This window comes from Ursus maritimus, unplaced genomic scaffold (assembly GCF_017311325.1).
Source record: "Ursus maritimus isolate PB19 unplaced genomic scaffold, ASM1731132v1 scaffold_6, whole genome shotgun sequence".
Taxonomy (NCBI): Eukaryota; Metazoa; Chordata; class Mammalia; order Carnivora; family Ursidae; genus Ursus; species Ursus maritimus.
The window spans coordinates 26,353,329-26,370,334 of record NW_024426774.1 but is presented as its reverse complement, the minus strand read 5'-3'; the positions used below and the strand labels follow the sequence as shown (position 1 = coordinate 26,370,334).

The window sequence follows — 17,006 nt, the reverse complement described above, 5'->3', positions numbered from 1 at the left end:
TGAAATAAAGCTACTGCAGCCACAAGTAAATCAAAAGGCATGTTATCCGCCGTTCTCGACGCTGGCCAGTCCACGCCTGTCCTACGGAATTAGACAGGAGTTTTCCCTTTCTGCACGACCCACAGCTCAGGCGAAAACACGGCAGCATACTGCGGAGATCCACTCGGTAACTCCTTGGGATTCCGAGACTCCTTTTTCACAGACAACACCCACCACGTCTTGAGACACCCCTCTCCAAGCTCCTCCCGCGCCCGCCTCGCCCCAAGATTCGCACATGCGTATACCCAATTAAGAGAGGTTAGAGCGCTCCCCCTCGTGGGTCCCCACGCCCAGCTGCCACGCAGCCAGTCCTCCTGCCCTTCTTCGGGCCGCCGGCTTCACTATTTAATAATACGCATGTGTAAGACGGTGCCGCCCGGCAACCCTTTAGCCGGCCGGGGTGGGGCAGCGGGCGAGACCGAGTTTCTTGCGCACGCTCAGGACATGCGCAGTGCAGCGGCTGAGGCGCCAGCTGTCGACTTGGAAGTTCCGGGGAGGCAGCGCATGCGCGAGTGTACGCGTTGCCGGCGAAGAGGGGAGCCTGACGACTCGGAAATTTGAATACCACAGTAGCATGGAGTGTGACCTCATGGAGACTGACATCTTGGAGTCGTTGGAAGATCTAGGGTAAGACTGCCAGGGTACGGGTCTCCTAAACCTCACACTGCCGGCCCCCGGGAACACCACCTCCGCCCCAGTCGGGGACACCTGCCTCTGCACGCCGCACCCGGTGGCTCCTGACTGTCGCCTCCTTATGGCTCCGGGACCCCAATGCCACGTCCACTGTCTGCTCTGCCGGGTCGGGGCCCTCCTAACGCGACGACCCTAGGCCTGCCCTGTGCTCCCTGCCGCCGAGTTACCCGCAGCGTTTGTCAGTCATGCGTGTCATTGTCTGGGCTCTGGGTTCTCGCCACCCCCCTCCCGGAGCTTCTCTTCTTGCTCCCCATCCTCTTGCCCTACCCCCTCACTCTAGAGGTTGCCAAAGTTGATTCTCTTTTTTTCCAGTTGTCCTCCAAACTTCCTGCTCCTCTCTTGAGCCCCTATTTCTACCCCACCCCATTTCTCTCAAAAAAATCTCCTTTGCCCAGTCATCTCTGCATGCACTCAGGCTTCCCTAAGCCACATGCCTGCGTCCGTTCCACTAGCCAGCTCACTTATGCACCTCACCTGTCACCACCTTCATGGGAACCACTCACTAGCTCTTCTCTTGACAGTGACACTACTTCGTTGAGCCACCATTAGCGCTTACGCTTAGAGGCATCTTCAGCCACCAAGTCCCTACATGTTTGTTGTGCCTTTCGTCTCTTCTGACAGCTACCGAACCATAATTTAGTACCTAGAAGCTGGAAATAGGGCTTCTTACCTCACTGGGTCACTGAGATTAGTGTACTCCTTAAAACTTGAAAATTTAGAACCTCTTGGGCTAAGTGTGGTTCCAGAAACAAATTGCATGATTAAATATTTGCAGGTAAATCGTGTCCAATAGATAGATAAGTAGGTAAATGGTGTCCAATAGATAGGTAAATGGTGTCCAATAGATAGATAGATAAATGGTGTCCAATAGATAGATTGATTGATTGATTGATTTAGCTAGCTGTATTTATAAAGTAACAAGTCCTTTGTCAAAACCTTCATCAAAGGTTTTTCCATGACATGGAAACCTTTGGGGGAACCTTTCTTTAAGAAAGGATACCGTGAGGTTCTCAGAGTCTGCCCATTTAAGTGGTGGACATTTTTGGGAAAAGAAGTGGTAGTGCTTATCATCTCTTTTGTTAAAGTGAATTAACCATTGTTCTTTTCTTTAGAACTTGCTCTGTATTTTCATGAATATTCCAGACTTTAGGGGACTTATTTTTTGATTAGAGCACAGGCAAAAGTCACATTTAGCAAAATGGTCTCTTTGGTGGACGTCTCAGACTAAATTGCTTGCTCACATAGGAATCCATTCATTCAGGAACATTTTCTTGAGGAACACTTGCTCTGTGGGAGTGTTGGGCTGATCATTCATGGGCAATGAATGTGAAAAAGTGAGGTGAAAAAGAAGTTCACACTGAGAATATGCTGTGAGGAGAACTGAGGAAGGTCCCTTTACTTGGAAAGGAAATGAAGTCCTAAAAGCTTCCTAGAAGAAATGACGCGTAGGGTTAGCATTGAAGGAGTAGTAAAATGAGAGGAGAAGGGAGTCTTATTTAATTGTAGTCATGCTGCTTGGTAGATGTTGCCTAACAATTGGTGGTGGATGCTATTTCTTCCCATTATTCTTCTTCTACCCTTTTAACTATATATTTTTTCTTTTCTGGAGTACTAAAAAAGTAATTTTTACTATAATAATTGTAAATCAAGTAAATATTCAAGATGGGTTGTAATGTAAACCATCAGATTTTTTAAAACTTTGCTGTAAATTTTAAGCCTAACCTCTCAGTTTGGTGGCATTCAATCATTAAAATTCAGGCTTAATTAATTGACATGTACTTTTAAAGGATTCACTGAGAAATACCAGAATTTAAATTACTATCTTTTATCTTTAATGTGGCACACAATAGGAATTCAACAACTACTTGTAGAATAAACTAACAAATTATAAATGTGTAACCCAAGGAGAGATATCTAGGCTTAGTCTCTTTTTTGCAGTGTCTAATAATACCTGGTTTTGAATCTAGATGCCAGACTATATATAATCTCACTTTTTGTGTAAGATTTTTTTCCATTCCATTCAGTGTATAAACGCATAGGCGCATTTTAAAAGAATCAAGTATTATCATTTCTCTAACGTCTTTATACTTCCAAACATCAAATTATCTTAAGTATATTTAATGTTTCATCTTTAAAACTTTTTATCAATATTTCACCTAAGAGATAAGATAATCTTCTGGAGAATATATATTTTAAAAATACCCTGAAAATGACAGGATCTTTAGTTCTAGCTATATTCTAGGTTGGGGTTCATTATTACTGTTGTCTTTTATGAATGTTTGGACATTTAATAATACTTTAAAATTATGCTTGAAACCCTTTCAAAGGATTAGGATTCAGATGCACCAGTTCACCTAGACATCAACTTGCCAGCAATTATTAATCTTTTAAATTAATCCAGACATTTCTGTGGTACTAGTATGTTTTAGTAGCCTTAACTGTCGTTAAATATGGAAAAAGGAAATAAATGATTAACTGGAAAGTTTTTGCTTTTAAAAAATGTAAAAAAAAAAAAAACTAACCTAATTGATTTCTGGAAAAATTTCTAGAAAAGATAACTTAAATTTTATTTCTGAAATCGTAAACTCTAGTATAATCAGCTATCACTTGTTAATGTGGTTTTAATATTCAATTCAGTTAAAGTAAGAAATTCTTTGCACAGCAAGAGCTTTCAGTATAAAGTATATAAGTTGACATAATTTAGTAGTATATGTGATTCTCTTAAATATTTATATATATTTTGAAGGGTTGAAATGCAGTTATCCTGTAACTTATTTTTCTAATAGATTTTATTAGATTAGAATTAAAATTTTAGATTTAGTTCTCTGTAAATTTTATTTACATTTGTAAGTTTGCAAAGTGATCATAACTTATTTAACTATTGTTTAATCATACAAATTATACATAGATATAGTGTTTGTATAAAATATTAGGTGTGATTTTATATTCTTCTGAAGTATAATCTTTTACTCACCAGTTACAAGGGTCCATTGTTGGAAGATGGCGCTCTGTCTCAGGCAGTCTCTGCTGGAGCCAGTTCCCCTGAGTTTACCAAACTCTGTGCTTGGCTGGTGTCTGAATTAAGAGTGTTCTGTAAATTAGAGGAAAATGTGCAAGCAACTAACAGTAAGTAAACATTCAGTTTTAGGTACAAAATATAAAAATGAAAGTGGGGTATTGTCAGTTGAACATTATTAGTACTAAACCTGAAGTTTTAAGTTCTTTGTAAATTAAAAAAAAAAAAAAAAGATTTATAAAGAAACCCAAATACTTTTTTTCCTCCATTGTTTTTAGAGTTAAAGTGATTTTGGAAGTTGAGAAAACAGATTATAGTTGTGCAACTACTAAAACATTGTGATAGTTGGAAAGATCTTATTACTGAGATACAGAAATGGGAGACAAGTATAACATATATGAACTTTCCATTCTTTTTTTTTTTTTTAAAGATTTATTTATTTATTTATTTATTTGACAGAGATAGAGACAGCCAGCGAGAGAGGGAACATAAGCAGGGGGAGTGGGAGAGGGAGAGCTGGTTCCCAGCAGAGGAGCCTGATGTGGGGCTCGATCCCATAACGCCGGGATCACGCCCTGAGCCGAAGGCAGGCGCTTAACCGCTGTGCCACCCAGGCTCCCCGAAGAACTTCCCATTCTTTGTGAAACATGACTTGTTAGTCCTTAAATCAGTGGCTGGAACTGGAAATTGGGATTTTTTTTTTTTTTTTTTTTTTTACACATTCCAGAAGTACACATAGCATGTAAAGTAAGTGCTTTATGATTCTGTTATACATGGGGAGAAAGAGAACACTTTCTTAAGTTAGGAATGTATCACCAGATCCATCACAACCAGATGCAGCACCATCAGATTTACGGCATTGAGAACTGTTTTGTATTTGCCAATTTTGTTATTGTATTAGCACTAGTTTGTTGACTCTGCAAAAGAGACAAAAGCTTGGAACCCAACACTCCACCATCTGGTTCCCTCCTACTATAGGTAAACCTACAATAGGAGACAAAGAAAAATGCTCTCTTGTTAACCTCCCCTCATGGAGAACTATACACATAATCCCTTCCCTCCCCACCCAGAATCCTGTTTTGAAGAGCTCACTTTCTTGCATGTTCAGTACATCTAATGTGCATATGTTAGTTGCAGCCAGTTCCAATTACTAAGGATACTGTCAAGTAACAGTAATGATAGCAGCAGCTTACATTTATTGAACAATAGGTTGTAAGCAGTTTCCATGTGTTAAGTCATTTAAAAACTGAGGCAGGTTTTATTACTCTTTTATATATTAAACAAGGAAGCACAGCTAGGTTAAATGCACTGCCTGAGGTCACACAACCAGTTCGTGATCTAGCCAGAATTCAACCCCAACAGTCAAGTTTGGGAACCAGTACTCTTTAACACTGCCTCTTGACCTAACATTTCAGAGATTATAAGAACTTGTGAAAACACCTATAGTAGATGATAACTATAACCTGGAACCCCTTTGTTCAGATGAAAACATAGAAGCCAACATACAAAACAGATAACAGTGTACCTGTTTGGTTGAAGTTAAGAGAGAGTACTTTTGCACAACTCTCTCCTTCTCCTCCGCAGCTGTTTCTAAAGGAGTTCTGTGGAATTTGAGTTCACAGAACAGTTTGCAAAACATTGATAATATAGCCTTCCCATATTACAGGTGAGAAAATCCACTCAGGGTGACTGGGTGGCTCAGTCGGTTAAGTGCCTTCAGCTCAGGTCATGATCCCAGGGTCCTGGGATTGAGTCCCGCATCAGGCTCCTCCTCAGCGGGGAGTCTCCTCCCTCTGCCTCTCCCTCTTCCCTTCCCTCCTGCTCGTGCTCACTCTCTCTCTAGCACTCGCCCCTCCCTCGCAAATAAATAAAATCTTAAAAAAAAAAAGAAGGAAAGAAAGAAAGAAAATGGACCCAGGTCAAGTGACTCCCAAAATTTGTTAATTTTTGCCATTGTGTGATAGAGATCCATCAGAATAGTAAGGAAGAAGGAGCATTGTTTCTCCTTGTTCACAAGATGAACTCTGTACTTAACATGTTTGGGAATACAGAACTACAAGTCATGTTTAGTAACTTCAGATTTAATCTCACTGGGAATATTAGGCACAAATGAAACTGGAGATTAGTACAGTAATTAAATGCTTCACTTTGTGGTTCACAGGGGGAGGAAATCAGTGAGTGCAGTAGGACTTGGGAAAGGTCTTATCAAGGAGCCAGTAGGATTTGATAAATGAAGGGAAAGTACAGGGTATATCAATCACAAGGAATAACTTAAGGCACAGAAGTGGAAATGACAGTGTTCTTGGGGCAGTGAGGAGACTGGCCTGGCACAAATAGAATATTTGTGGAGGTAAAGTGTAGCTACTACATACATGTCATAGGTACTACCATAGCAATATGCAAGGGAAGGCGAAGCATAGAGGCGATGAAGAAATCTTTAAAGGCAGACAAATAATTACATTAGATGGGGTAGAAATTAGGAAACCATTAAAAATTCTCAAATAAGGGACTAACATAATGAAAACTTCTTAAGAAGGAAAATTGGCAGTGATGTGAGAAAGGATGAATGAGAAGTCAAAGTAACCTGTGCTAGGAAAATCCTATTAAAACTTTCCATTTATGTATGACTTTTATGCTATTGGAAAAACAGTCATTTTTGTTAAATAAGGTTATTTTAATTCTTAAAAGGCCCGAGTGAAGCTGAAGAATTCCAGCTTGAGGTGAGTGGGCTACTAGGGGAGATGAACTGTCCATATCTATCACTGACATCTGGGGATGTGACCAAGCGCCTTCTCGTTCAGAAGAACTGCCTCCTTTTGCTCAGTAAGTTCATGGCTACTAGAATGTAGCTATTATTTTTTTATTCATGTTTTCCTTGATTAATAAACTGGCTATTGTACTATTTCATTACAGATTTAATTCAGAATGCTACTTAAAATTATTACATTTCCAACTTAGAAGCTAATGGTGGCCCTGTGCACTGGTAGCAGCACTGTTATATAATTACTACTCTTTTATCATGTAACTTTGGTGGTACTATTGTGCTTCACCTACTGTGACCAAAGTTAGTGCCAAGTGTTCAAGTGTGTGATCATTAAACCTTAGCATTCTAGACTGAAAGCACATTAAAAATAGACTAGGAAGGTAGTGTGGAAATAATGAAGGTTTTTTAATAAAATTAAAGTGTTTTATATTGTGGATATTTCTTTGTGGTTGGGTAATCGGGGGTTTGGTTTTGTTTGTAAATACATCAAATTACAGTGTAAAATTTTCTGGAATAGTATTTGAATTGTTCCTGTGCTTCCTGATCATTCTAGGAAATAAATTGTTATGAAAATTCTTTCCTTCCATGTTTTTTATATACTAACTGCTATTTTTTTTTCTTCACCCTGAAAAACAGTAATTTTTGTAGTAGTCTGAGACACATTTAGATTAAGCTTTGGTTAACTTAATATTATAGTTCTTATTAGGACACAGTTTGGAGGATTTTTAAAATACTCTTTACCACCGTACTGGTTTCTGAAAAATGAGACAACTCCAATTTTGAAGGTTTGTTTTTTTAAAAAATGTATTCATTGCCATTATACCCAGGCACTGAGTTATTCCAGAATCACTTACATAATTTCCCCTTTGTTGAATGATTGTGGGGGATGGGAGGTAGGCACATAAGGTCAGATACTGCTTTAAATACTAATATTGCTGCATGTTGTTCTTATGCATGCATTCAGTATCCTTCAGATTGCATGATTTCTAGAACTGGCTCAGCCACAGTGTACTCACTTATTTTTCCTTTTAACACTGCTTACCAAAACCTAGTATTTGGCCCTCAGGATATGTTATCTTATATAGGAAAATAAGAACTTCATGGAAAACTTAATAATGACCATAAATAACTAATTCTTTCAGAGCTCAGAGTTTGGCCTTTTTAGTGTTCCTACTTACAAAAACCACTTTGAATATAAATCTTTATAAAATGCCTTTGACTCCTTACTGTTACTTAAGAAGACTGCACTGAATATTATTTTGGACTCAGGGTTACAATTTATAGACTTTATTTTAATATGCTATCACCTCAGAAGCTCTTCAGTAAAACACCAACTATTTGCTTATCAACTAAATGACTAAAACCAACTAAAGGTTATGCTGCTCTTGGAATTCATGCACACATACACTATTCACTCTTTATTTTTGCTTCTGCTGTTTCCCATTTAAAATATTCCCCTCAGTTTGCATTCTGTCATGCTAGTATTTATGTGTTCATTCTCTATTCGCTCTGTATAAATATTTCTCATCTTTCTAAGTATCAGTTGTCACCTCCTGATGCTGTAATTTTACTTATTTCTCCAGCTCCCTTTGCCTTACTGATTTGAATCTTTTAATATGTTGTGTTCCTAGGGGGAAGGTAACCAATCTCATTAGAATTGTTAGTAAAATAGAATAGTCTTTGAATGAGTGGCTAAAAAACACTCCTGTGTCTGGTTAAGAAGTTTTGGCTATTCATTGCCTCTCTGGTTGTCAGATTATTTCCCTTAGGTTAAAAAAAAAAAAAAAAGGTCAGATATCTGAGTTCCTAATAGGTAAATTATTCACTGTGAATGCATATATTCTTTATTCCTAACAAGATTGTCAGTAGAGATCATCTGTTTTGTTTGTTTTATAATATATTTCCAGTGCCCTTCCTAGTACTTTGAACACATCAGTAACAGACAATGTTTTTTCATGGTAATTGTATTGGTGAACTAATTTTGTGGATGCCTGAGTTAATGTTGTCCCAAATTTAGAGAACCAGTGTATTAAATCATATGATTTTCTAGAACAAGGGTTGGCAAACATTTTCTTTAAAGGATGAGACAGTAAATATTTTCAACTTTGTGAGCCGTAAGGTCTTGTCACAAATGCTTAACCTCCGCTGTTGTAGCATGTACCAGCCATAGAGATTATGGAAATGAGTGTGGTAGTGTTCCAGTAAAACCTTATTTAAAAAAACAGTGGTTATTTTCATGATGGTGGAATTTTACTTTTTTGATCTTTTAACTCCTACAGTTTGCTATATGGAACACATTAAGATTTTATCAAAGCCATTTAGAATGACCTTTCCAGAAACTTAGCTGTATTTATTGTTCTAGCATTACACCTTGCATATAGGAAATGAGATATTCAAGCTGATCGTTCTTTTGAACTTTTAATAGGACTTAAGAGCCCAGAAAATGTCTTTTTCCAAGAAGGTTCTCACTTTGTCACATACCCCGAAATCCTGAGATCCCAATGGTTATTAATCATCTTTCATAAAAATTTAAATGTCCTTGGGAAAGTTAAAGGAATAAGATTGAATATTTATACCTTCAATTACCTGAAGCAGATTGCAGCCCACATTATGCCTGGCTGAAATCAACACACGAGGGGATGATTTTGATACAAAAGAACTCTGTCAGGAAAAGATTAGAAAGTTTTGTTGATGTTGTTTTTCAGGAGTGGAGGGGGGAGAGAATGAGGAAGGTAGGGGAAAAGGGAATACTGAGAAGAATATGGATGGAAGAGGGTTTTCTTTAAACAGAGAGAGTGGTGTTAGGCTACTGGAAGTCGTGAGAAAGGAACTTTGGGGAGTTTCTTGTCTTTCCCCTTTTGTAAGTTAAGTTTTGACCACTTGAAAACGTTTCGTGCCGGTTCTGAACAGACTACCTGAGTATGGGAAGGTAAGAGAGCAAGAGAGTTATATCACTGGTGCATGTCAGTGGTGAGAAGTAAAAAAATAATACAACTGGTTCCAACTGTTGCTGAAGATTGGCCACCTTTTGTAAATTTGTTAACCGATGCCAACCCCTGTTCTGGAGTTCCTAAATAGTGGGATATTAAGAATCCAGATTTTTAGATGTGATCTACCTTGATAATTTGGTTTCAAAGAAGAATCACTTATTTATAAATTACCCTTTAAACATATATTGATTAAATACCTGAATTACAGAACCAGTTTATATGTTATGTCATTTGCAGGTAAAAATGGTTTTCTTTTCTTGTTTTTATCCATTCTTGCAGCTTTAAAAGTTACGTTATCATTAGGTCTATAGAGTTGTGACTCCAGACTTATGACTATTAACTGTAGCTGTATCTCATTTTGAAATCTTATTTTGTTTACTTCAGCATACCTCATCTCAGAACTAGAAGCTGCCAGAATGCTCTGTGTGAATACTCCTCCAAAAAAAGCTCAAGAAGGAGGCGGTAGTGAGGTCTTTCAAGAGTTGAAAGGCATATGTATTGCTCTAGGAATGTCCAAACCTCCAGCCAATATAACTATGTTCCAATTCTTCAGCGGGATTGAAAAAAAAGTAAGACCTTTAGTACCAGATTGTAGTGTATTAAAGGCATAGTCCTACATTTGTTTGAAATGAAGCAAGTTAATTTCTCTTAATGGGAAGCTAATGTGCATATTATTAATTGTTACTAAATGAATTTTGGGTTTTAAATCCTAGATACCTTAAAGAGAAATTAGTATTTTACTATTTTTTTTAACTTGTTAGCATGTTTCTTTTTCAAAAAGGAAACTTTACACTTTGAGGTATAAGCTGAAATAAGTTAGGTATAATGTAAAAAGAAGACTTAAGTCCTTTTAAAATTTTGTCATTGAACTTTGACACAATTAATTTTTAAGTTCTTGATCACTAAATGTTACCACCCTCCCTTCAGATTGACTGGACAGAAAAGGATGGAAATGTTTTTGGTTTTTAATCCAGTCATTTTGAATCTTATGTTTCAATTGGCAAACTAGGTTTGTTGACTGCTGACATAATCTAGTATGTGAAAATAAGTCAGAATTACTTTTATGCCACACATTATTAACAGTCAAGAGGTTTTTTAAATAAAATTGACGAGGAATAAGCAATTTTAATAAATTAATGAATATAAGAGAATGATATTTGTTATAGCAGAGTTATTCTCTGTATGCATATCTGCCGGACTCCAAGAATTGGTACATTTGCATTGTGGGGTAAATGGACACCATGATGCACAAATTTGGCTGAACTCTACAGGGGAGCAGCACTGTATCCATAGTCCATATTTTTCTGTGTGTTCATTCTTCCATTCAGCAAATACACATTGAGTGCCTACTGTTGTCAGGCACTGTTCTAGGTACAGTGAAGGAATCATGCTTCCATAGGCAGATGAGGAGTGGGACAAGTGAGTGTCTTTATCGTGTGGGTCCTGCACATTTCAAAACATCCTCCACCTTTGCCTCTGTCAGGAATCTTCTTTTGATGGCAAGATATGATGGGAATTGGGAAGATGAGGAAGATATGTTGTACTTTTTAGGTTTATTCATTCATTTATGTGTTTGTGTCAGTTAAAGGAGACATTAGCAAAAGTTCCACCTAACCACGTGGGAAAGCCTTTATTGAAGAAGCCAATGGGACCAGCCCACTGGGTGAGTAGCAGTCATCTTGAATAGTCTTGGTAAAGAACCACTTATCTATCTCATGATGTTGACACTTAGAGTTTGTGCTGTTTAGGTTATGTTTTCCAATATGTAGTTTCCTAGGTGGACATTCTTGGAATCCATTTTTGTGAATCTGAAGATTTCTTCAGAATAATTTTATTTCTGTAAGATTAGAAACACTTATCTCAAATTTGTAAATATTTCACATAGCTGGTCAAAATAAATTGAAGTTCAGTGGGTTTTTAATTGCCAAATGGGTTGCCTTCAAGCCAAAAATGTCATTGGGCTAAACTTCACACAGCAAATTATGGGAAGGCTAAATGAGAATTCTCTACTTAATCTTTATTATGTTTTGAGACATTATTTAGTCTATTATTTCATCAACTTATAATGACTTTTAGTAGTATATTAAGTAATTTGTGCTAAGTGCTGGGGAATCAGTTATGAGTGAAACAGACACAGTCTCTGCCCTTTTGGAATAGGGGTCAAGTACATTTAAATTCTAACTGGTCTTTTAAATTTCCTTTTTAGGAAAAGATAGAAGCAATTAACCAAGCCATAGCCAACGAATATGAAGTTAGGAGAAAGCTGCTAATAAAACGTTTGGATGTCACTGTCCAGTCTTTTGGCTGGTCCGACAGAGCTAAGGTACATATTAAATTAAATATCTCCTTTCTTTCTTTCTTTCTTTCTTTCTTTCTTTCTTTCTTTCTTTCTTTTCTTTTCTTTTCTTTTCTTTTCTTTCTTTTCTTTCTTAGATTTTATTTATTTATTTGAGAGAAAGTACGCAGGCTGGGGGCGAGGGAGAGGGCGAAGTAGACTCCCCCTGAGCAGGGAGCCCGATGACTTGGGGCCCAATCCCAGGATCCTGAGATCATGACTTGAGCTGAAGGCATCCGCTTAGCCCACTGAGCCACCCAGGCACCCCATTTTAAATATTTTAAAAGAGCAGAGTATTCATTGACATGAGACTTAAACATTCCTAGCACAGTTTAGATACAGTGGGGACTATAAGAGAAATGCATATGAGACACACATAGGAATTTTTCTTTAGTGAAAATTGAGTAACAATTCTTTCAGCCTTTTAACAATAATGAAAACATTTTTTTTCAGCTTTTTAATATTTTTTAACAAAACTATATGTTTTAGACCCTATTGGGAGTACTTACAAGAGAAACAGAGAGTATTTGAAAATCACTAAAAGACCAAATATCACTAAAATAATTTTTAAATTACTCATTTATTGTACTTTAATAATTTCATTTGCTAATTAAAATTAGAAATACTGGATTTAGCAAGACCAGATATTGCTAAGTATTTATAGAGAATTGGAGAATCTGCTAAGACTTCAGTTTTACTTCAGATTAAATGAGATGATCCAGGTAAAGATCTTGGCCATTCAACAGTTATTAATTAAATATCTACTATATGATCTGTGAGTGGAAAGTAATTGGCACACATGACTTCACGTCCTTAGGACCTTGAAATGGAACTAATCCTTGAATTTATGGAGGAGGTTGGTCCAGATGTATATTACGTGTTCCCTTAATAGTGCACTTAACGTTTGAAAACAGATTTTTTTTTCTCAGTTTTAGTTAATTGACTCCAAAAAAAATTTTATGTAAATCTCCTAAATAATGTTATTTTCACCTAAAATCTTTAAACCTTGGCACAGCCCAGTTTGGCTGCTAAATTGTTGGGGTAGGTATTTATTGAGTTATACTATTTCATTGTTGGAAAGGGGTGTTAGAGATCAGTCTTAACTCCCCTCATTTTGCAACTGAAAAAAAAACAAAAACGGAGACCCAGTAAATGGGAGGCTTTGTCTGAGATCTCACGGCTAGTCAGTAGGAATACCAGAAGCAAATCATTCTTTCCTATGGCTGTTGTGTAGGAAATGCCAGTCCTTTCCTACGTTATCTTTGATAGAAACAATCATTCAAAAACAAGAACCGGCACCTCTTAGCTAGAAAACTATTCACTGACGACGTCGTGCACCTACTGAGGCAGTAATACTGTGCTTCTGATTTTGGCCCTGTCTTTACAGACTTGTACCACTGGCATCCTGACCCACTGTATCTGAGATTCCATTTCTCTCCCCATTTCTGACATCTTTAAAATGCCATGTTTATTCTAGGTATTTAAGATTCTTCTGAACCGTAATACACAATGATTTTATGAACTACATAAATATATTGGAGAGGATAAGGAAGGACTGTACAAATTACACAAATCTATGTTTTCATCTGGTGGAATTTAAATACTGATAATCTCATTTTGAAACTTGGTTTTAAATCACTTTATAGAAATAACTTTGTGTGCAGAAAACTAGTTTCACATAATGAAATTTATGTACTTATATCACTTTGAAGTTGCATTTTAAATCAGTTTTATTTGAAACATTAAGCTACCTTCTCAAAGGTGTTTGTTTCCATTCAACAAACATTGATTGAGCGCTTATTGTTGGTACAAGTGACTCTAAGAAAGAAGTAAAAGACCTCTTCAGGCAACTTTCCTACAGACAAGCTATAGAATGACAATCTCTTTATCCTTTCAGTTATTAAAGAAAATTTTTTCAAATAGTCATTGATCATTCCATTGTCTTGACCACAATAGCTATTTTCATTTTTAGTATTATCTTCCTTACTTTGTCTGTACAATCATAATAAACATACCTTTTTACATCCTTTTTTTCACATAATTTAAACATTTACTATTGATGTTTGAGTACCTGCATATGACTGACAGACTTACCAAATATTTTTTCTTTGTACTACTTTACTGTGTATTATAGCTGTTGTTTCCAAAATTTAGTAGATAGGAGATTATTGTTTCTCACGATTTAGGTTAATTAGCATTTATTGATTCCTGTCTGGAAAACATTTCTTATATTTGCTCGAACTTTATTTTCTCGTGTGAAATTTCTCTTTATGTCCTTTGCTCATTTATCTTTAGCCATCTTGTTTTCACACATTAAAGTGACGTGCCAAAGTGTCCCAGATTCCCAGTGGCTTGTCTGTCTCTCAGGAGCTGACAGTCTTAATCATTAACTTATACTAAATGGTTAAAGTAGACCTTTCTTCCTTATTTATTACTTATAATAGAGGAAAGTATTACACAAGGGGGATCACTTTGGAAGAAATATATCCTGTTCATTAGTACAAATTAAACCATACCTAACATTTTTTATCTCGTTGTAAGCAAAGATGGGAAAATTCAAAAGCAAAATTATTGAAATGAGTTTACATCCTTATATTTAAATAGATAAAATGAATATATTTGATCTGAGACCAGTCTCGGGGACCTTTTTTACCCCCACAGTCCTAACACCCTGTATGCTCGCCTTCCAACATTATTCCTTGCTGTATCAGCAAGTCAGACAGCTGTGTCTTAGGGTGGTTCTTGACTAGGTAGGAGCAATGGTGAGTATAACTTTTTTCCTCCCATCTTAAACCTAGTAACTATTATTATCAGACATTTTAGAAGTCTTTAACTTATTTAATATCAGTGTTTCTATGTCATTTTGAGAATTGACTTTTGTCTTTGAACTCTTTGTTTCAACAGAGTCAGACAGAAAAATTAGCAAAGGTTTATCAGCCGAAACGCTCAGTTTTATCTCCTAAAAGTACTATTTCTGTTGCCCACCTTTTGGCTGCAAGACAAGACTTGTCGAAGATTTTAAGGACAAGCAGTGGCTCTATAAGAGAAAAGACTGCCTGTGCCATCAATAAGGTGATTAAAGTTCCTTTAATTTTCTTTTAAATACATTTATTTCTATTTATAAAAAACAGTAATTTAGAATATCTTTCTTATGCCGTAGGTGTTGATGGGAAGGGTGCCTGACAGAGGAGGTAGACCCAATGAAATTGAACCTCCACCTCCAGAGATGCCACCATGGCAGAAAAGGCAAGATGGCCCTCAGCAGCAAACAGGAGGCCGAGGAGGAGGGAGAGGTGGTTATGAACATTCCTCATATGGAGGACGAGGAGGTCATGAACAAGGAGGAGGGAGAGGTGGACGTGGTGGCTATGACCATGGTAGCCGAGGGGGAGGAAGAGGAAATAAGCATCAAGGAGGCTGGACGGATGGAGGGAGTGGAGGAGGAGGTGGCTACCAAGATGGTGGTTATCGAGATTCGGGTTTCCAGCCAGGTGGCTATCATGGTGGTGGCCACAGTGGTAGCTATCAAGGCGGTGGTTATGGTGGCTTCCAAACATCTACATATACAGGAAGTGGATACCAGGGTGGTGGATACCAGCAGGACAATAGATACCAAGATGGTGGGCACCATAATGATCGAGGCAGTGGTCGTGGAGGGAGAGGTGGTCGCGGAGGCCGAGGTGGACGTGGAGGCCAGGGAGGAGGTTGGGGAGGAAGGGGGAGCCAGAATTATCACCAAGGGGGACAATTTGAACAGCACTTCCAGCATGGAGGTTATCAGTATAATCATTCTGGATTTGGACAGGGAAGACATTATACTAGTTGAGGCTACAGAACCTTACACTTTGCTAGAGCTCAAGTAATAGAAACTTAGTTTCAGAATCCTGGAATTGAGTCCAGCATCAATTTTGAATTAATGTGAGACCACAGGTGGCAGGCAGATTCCTGCTTGGCATAAGTATTTGTAGGTCTTCATTCAATTCTTTTGGTTTGGTTTTTTTTTTTTTTTTTTTTATAGGACTTACATAACGCAGTTTGTTCGAGAAACATGTACAACATCTCTCCTTTATATAAAGAACTTTTTAAAAGGTAATTAAAATTGCCTTTAATTGACCAGTAGACTAATTCCACAGTCAGAATCTGCATACTTTTTTTGGGAAGAAATTACTTGAATAAGTTAGTTTTCAAAAAGTGGTTTTGGAAATGAGGATTCTCCTAGATTTTTTTAGATTTACAACTAGGAAGCTTTCCTCATATTAACAGTCCATTTATATGTGTTTTCCTTAAAGTATTCTAATGCCTATTTTCCAAGCACAGTTCTGCCCTGATTGGCTTTTTATTCAGAGAGATTATGCCACATTTGCTTCATGATAGACTTTTAGGTCAGTTCCTATTAAATGAGCTCTTCTGCAGATAGCACATTCAGTAGCCTTATCCTTTTGATGGAATACTGTACCATCTGCTCAACTCTGAAAACCTTGAACACGGCCAAAATCCGTAAAGATTACAAAAGCAAACTAAGTTGTGAACCTATAGTACATGTAGGCATTTATATAGTATAGCAATTCAAACTGACCTGCATCCATTCAAAACAAGTTCCTCCTTAAACCTTATTTTTACTTGAAATCTGTTAGAAGAAACAGCAAACTGAAATTTGTTTTATGCACGAGTTAATACCACTGGCTCAGCAAATACAAGTTAGTTTGCTTTGGGCAGGAGACTTTTTTTGTAATGGAAGAAATGCACTACCAAGTAAGAGGACAGATTTTTGCTTAGTGCAGGAGGCCCTTTATTATTGCTGCAGAAAACAAAAGCCTGGCTGAGTTGATGTTTTACATTCTCCTTTACTGAAATCAACATGAAGCTTCTTGCTGGGTTTTTGTATACGTAAACATTGTCAAGCTGTGAAAGAAAATGGCTGGAGGTGTGCTTTGTGTGAAAGGTGAGCAATAAAGTATCTTTATGTTCTCTCTCTGGTTTGAGTTTTATTTTAGCTACTTTTAAAAACTGAATTAATGTGGCTACTTGTTTCAAGCTTATGAGATAAGGCACCTGTTCCCCCCAGAATTCGTGAGTGTTTCTTTAAAACATAATTTGTAATGAAAGAGAACCCTTACCCTAAAACCGTAAATAATTTGAAAAATACCTATTTCCAAATTTACCTTTTCC

At 37.2% G+C, this 17,006-nt stretch overlaps 1 protein-coding gene across 1 annotated transcript; it reads left to right on the top strand.

Annotated features, from left to right (window-relative positions):
• The first annotated feature begins 485 nt into the window (after window positions 1-485).
• On the top strand, window positions 486-16,805 carry FAM98A (family with sequence similarity 98 member A). The gene is made up of 8 exons (XM_008700239.2): window positions 486-666; window positions 3,710-3,858; window positions 6,437-6,571; window positions 9,887-10,071; window positions 11,085-11,165; window positions 11,709-11,825; window positions 14,742-14,909; window positions 14,998-16,805. The coding sequence occupies exons 1-8, from the start codon at window positions 614-616 to the stop codon at window positions 15,661-15,663; spliced, it is 1,554 nt and encodes a 517-aa protein (XP_008698461.1). The 5' UTR covers window positions 486-613; the 3' UTR covers window positions 15,664-16,805.
• Window positions 16,806-17,006: the final 201 nt, after the last annotated feature.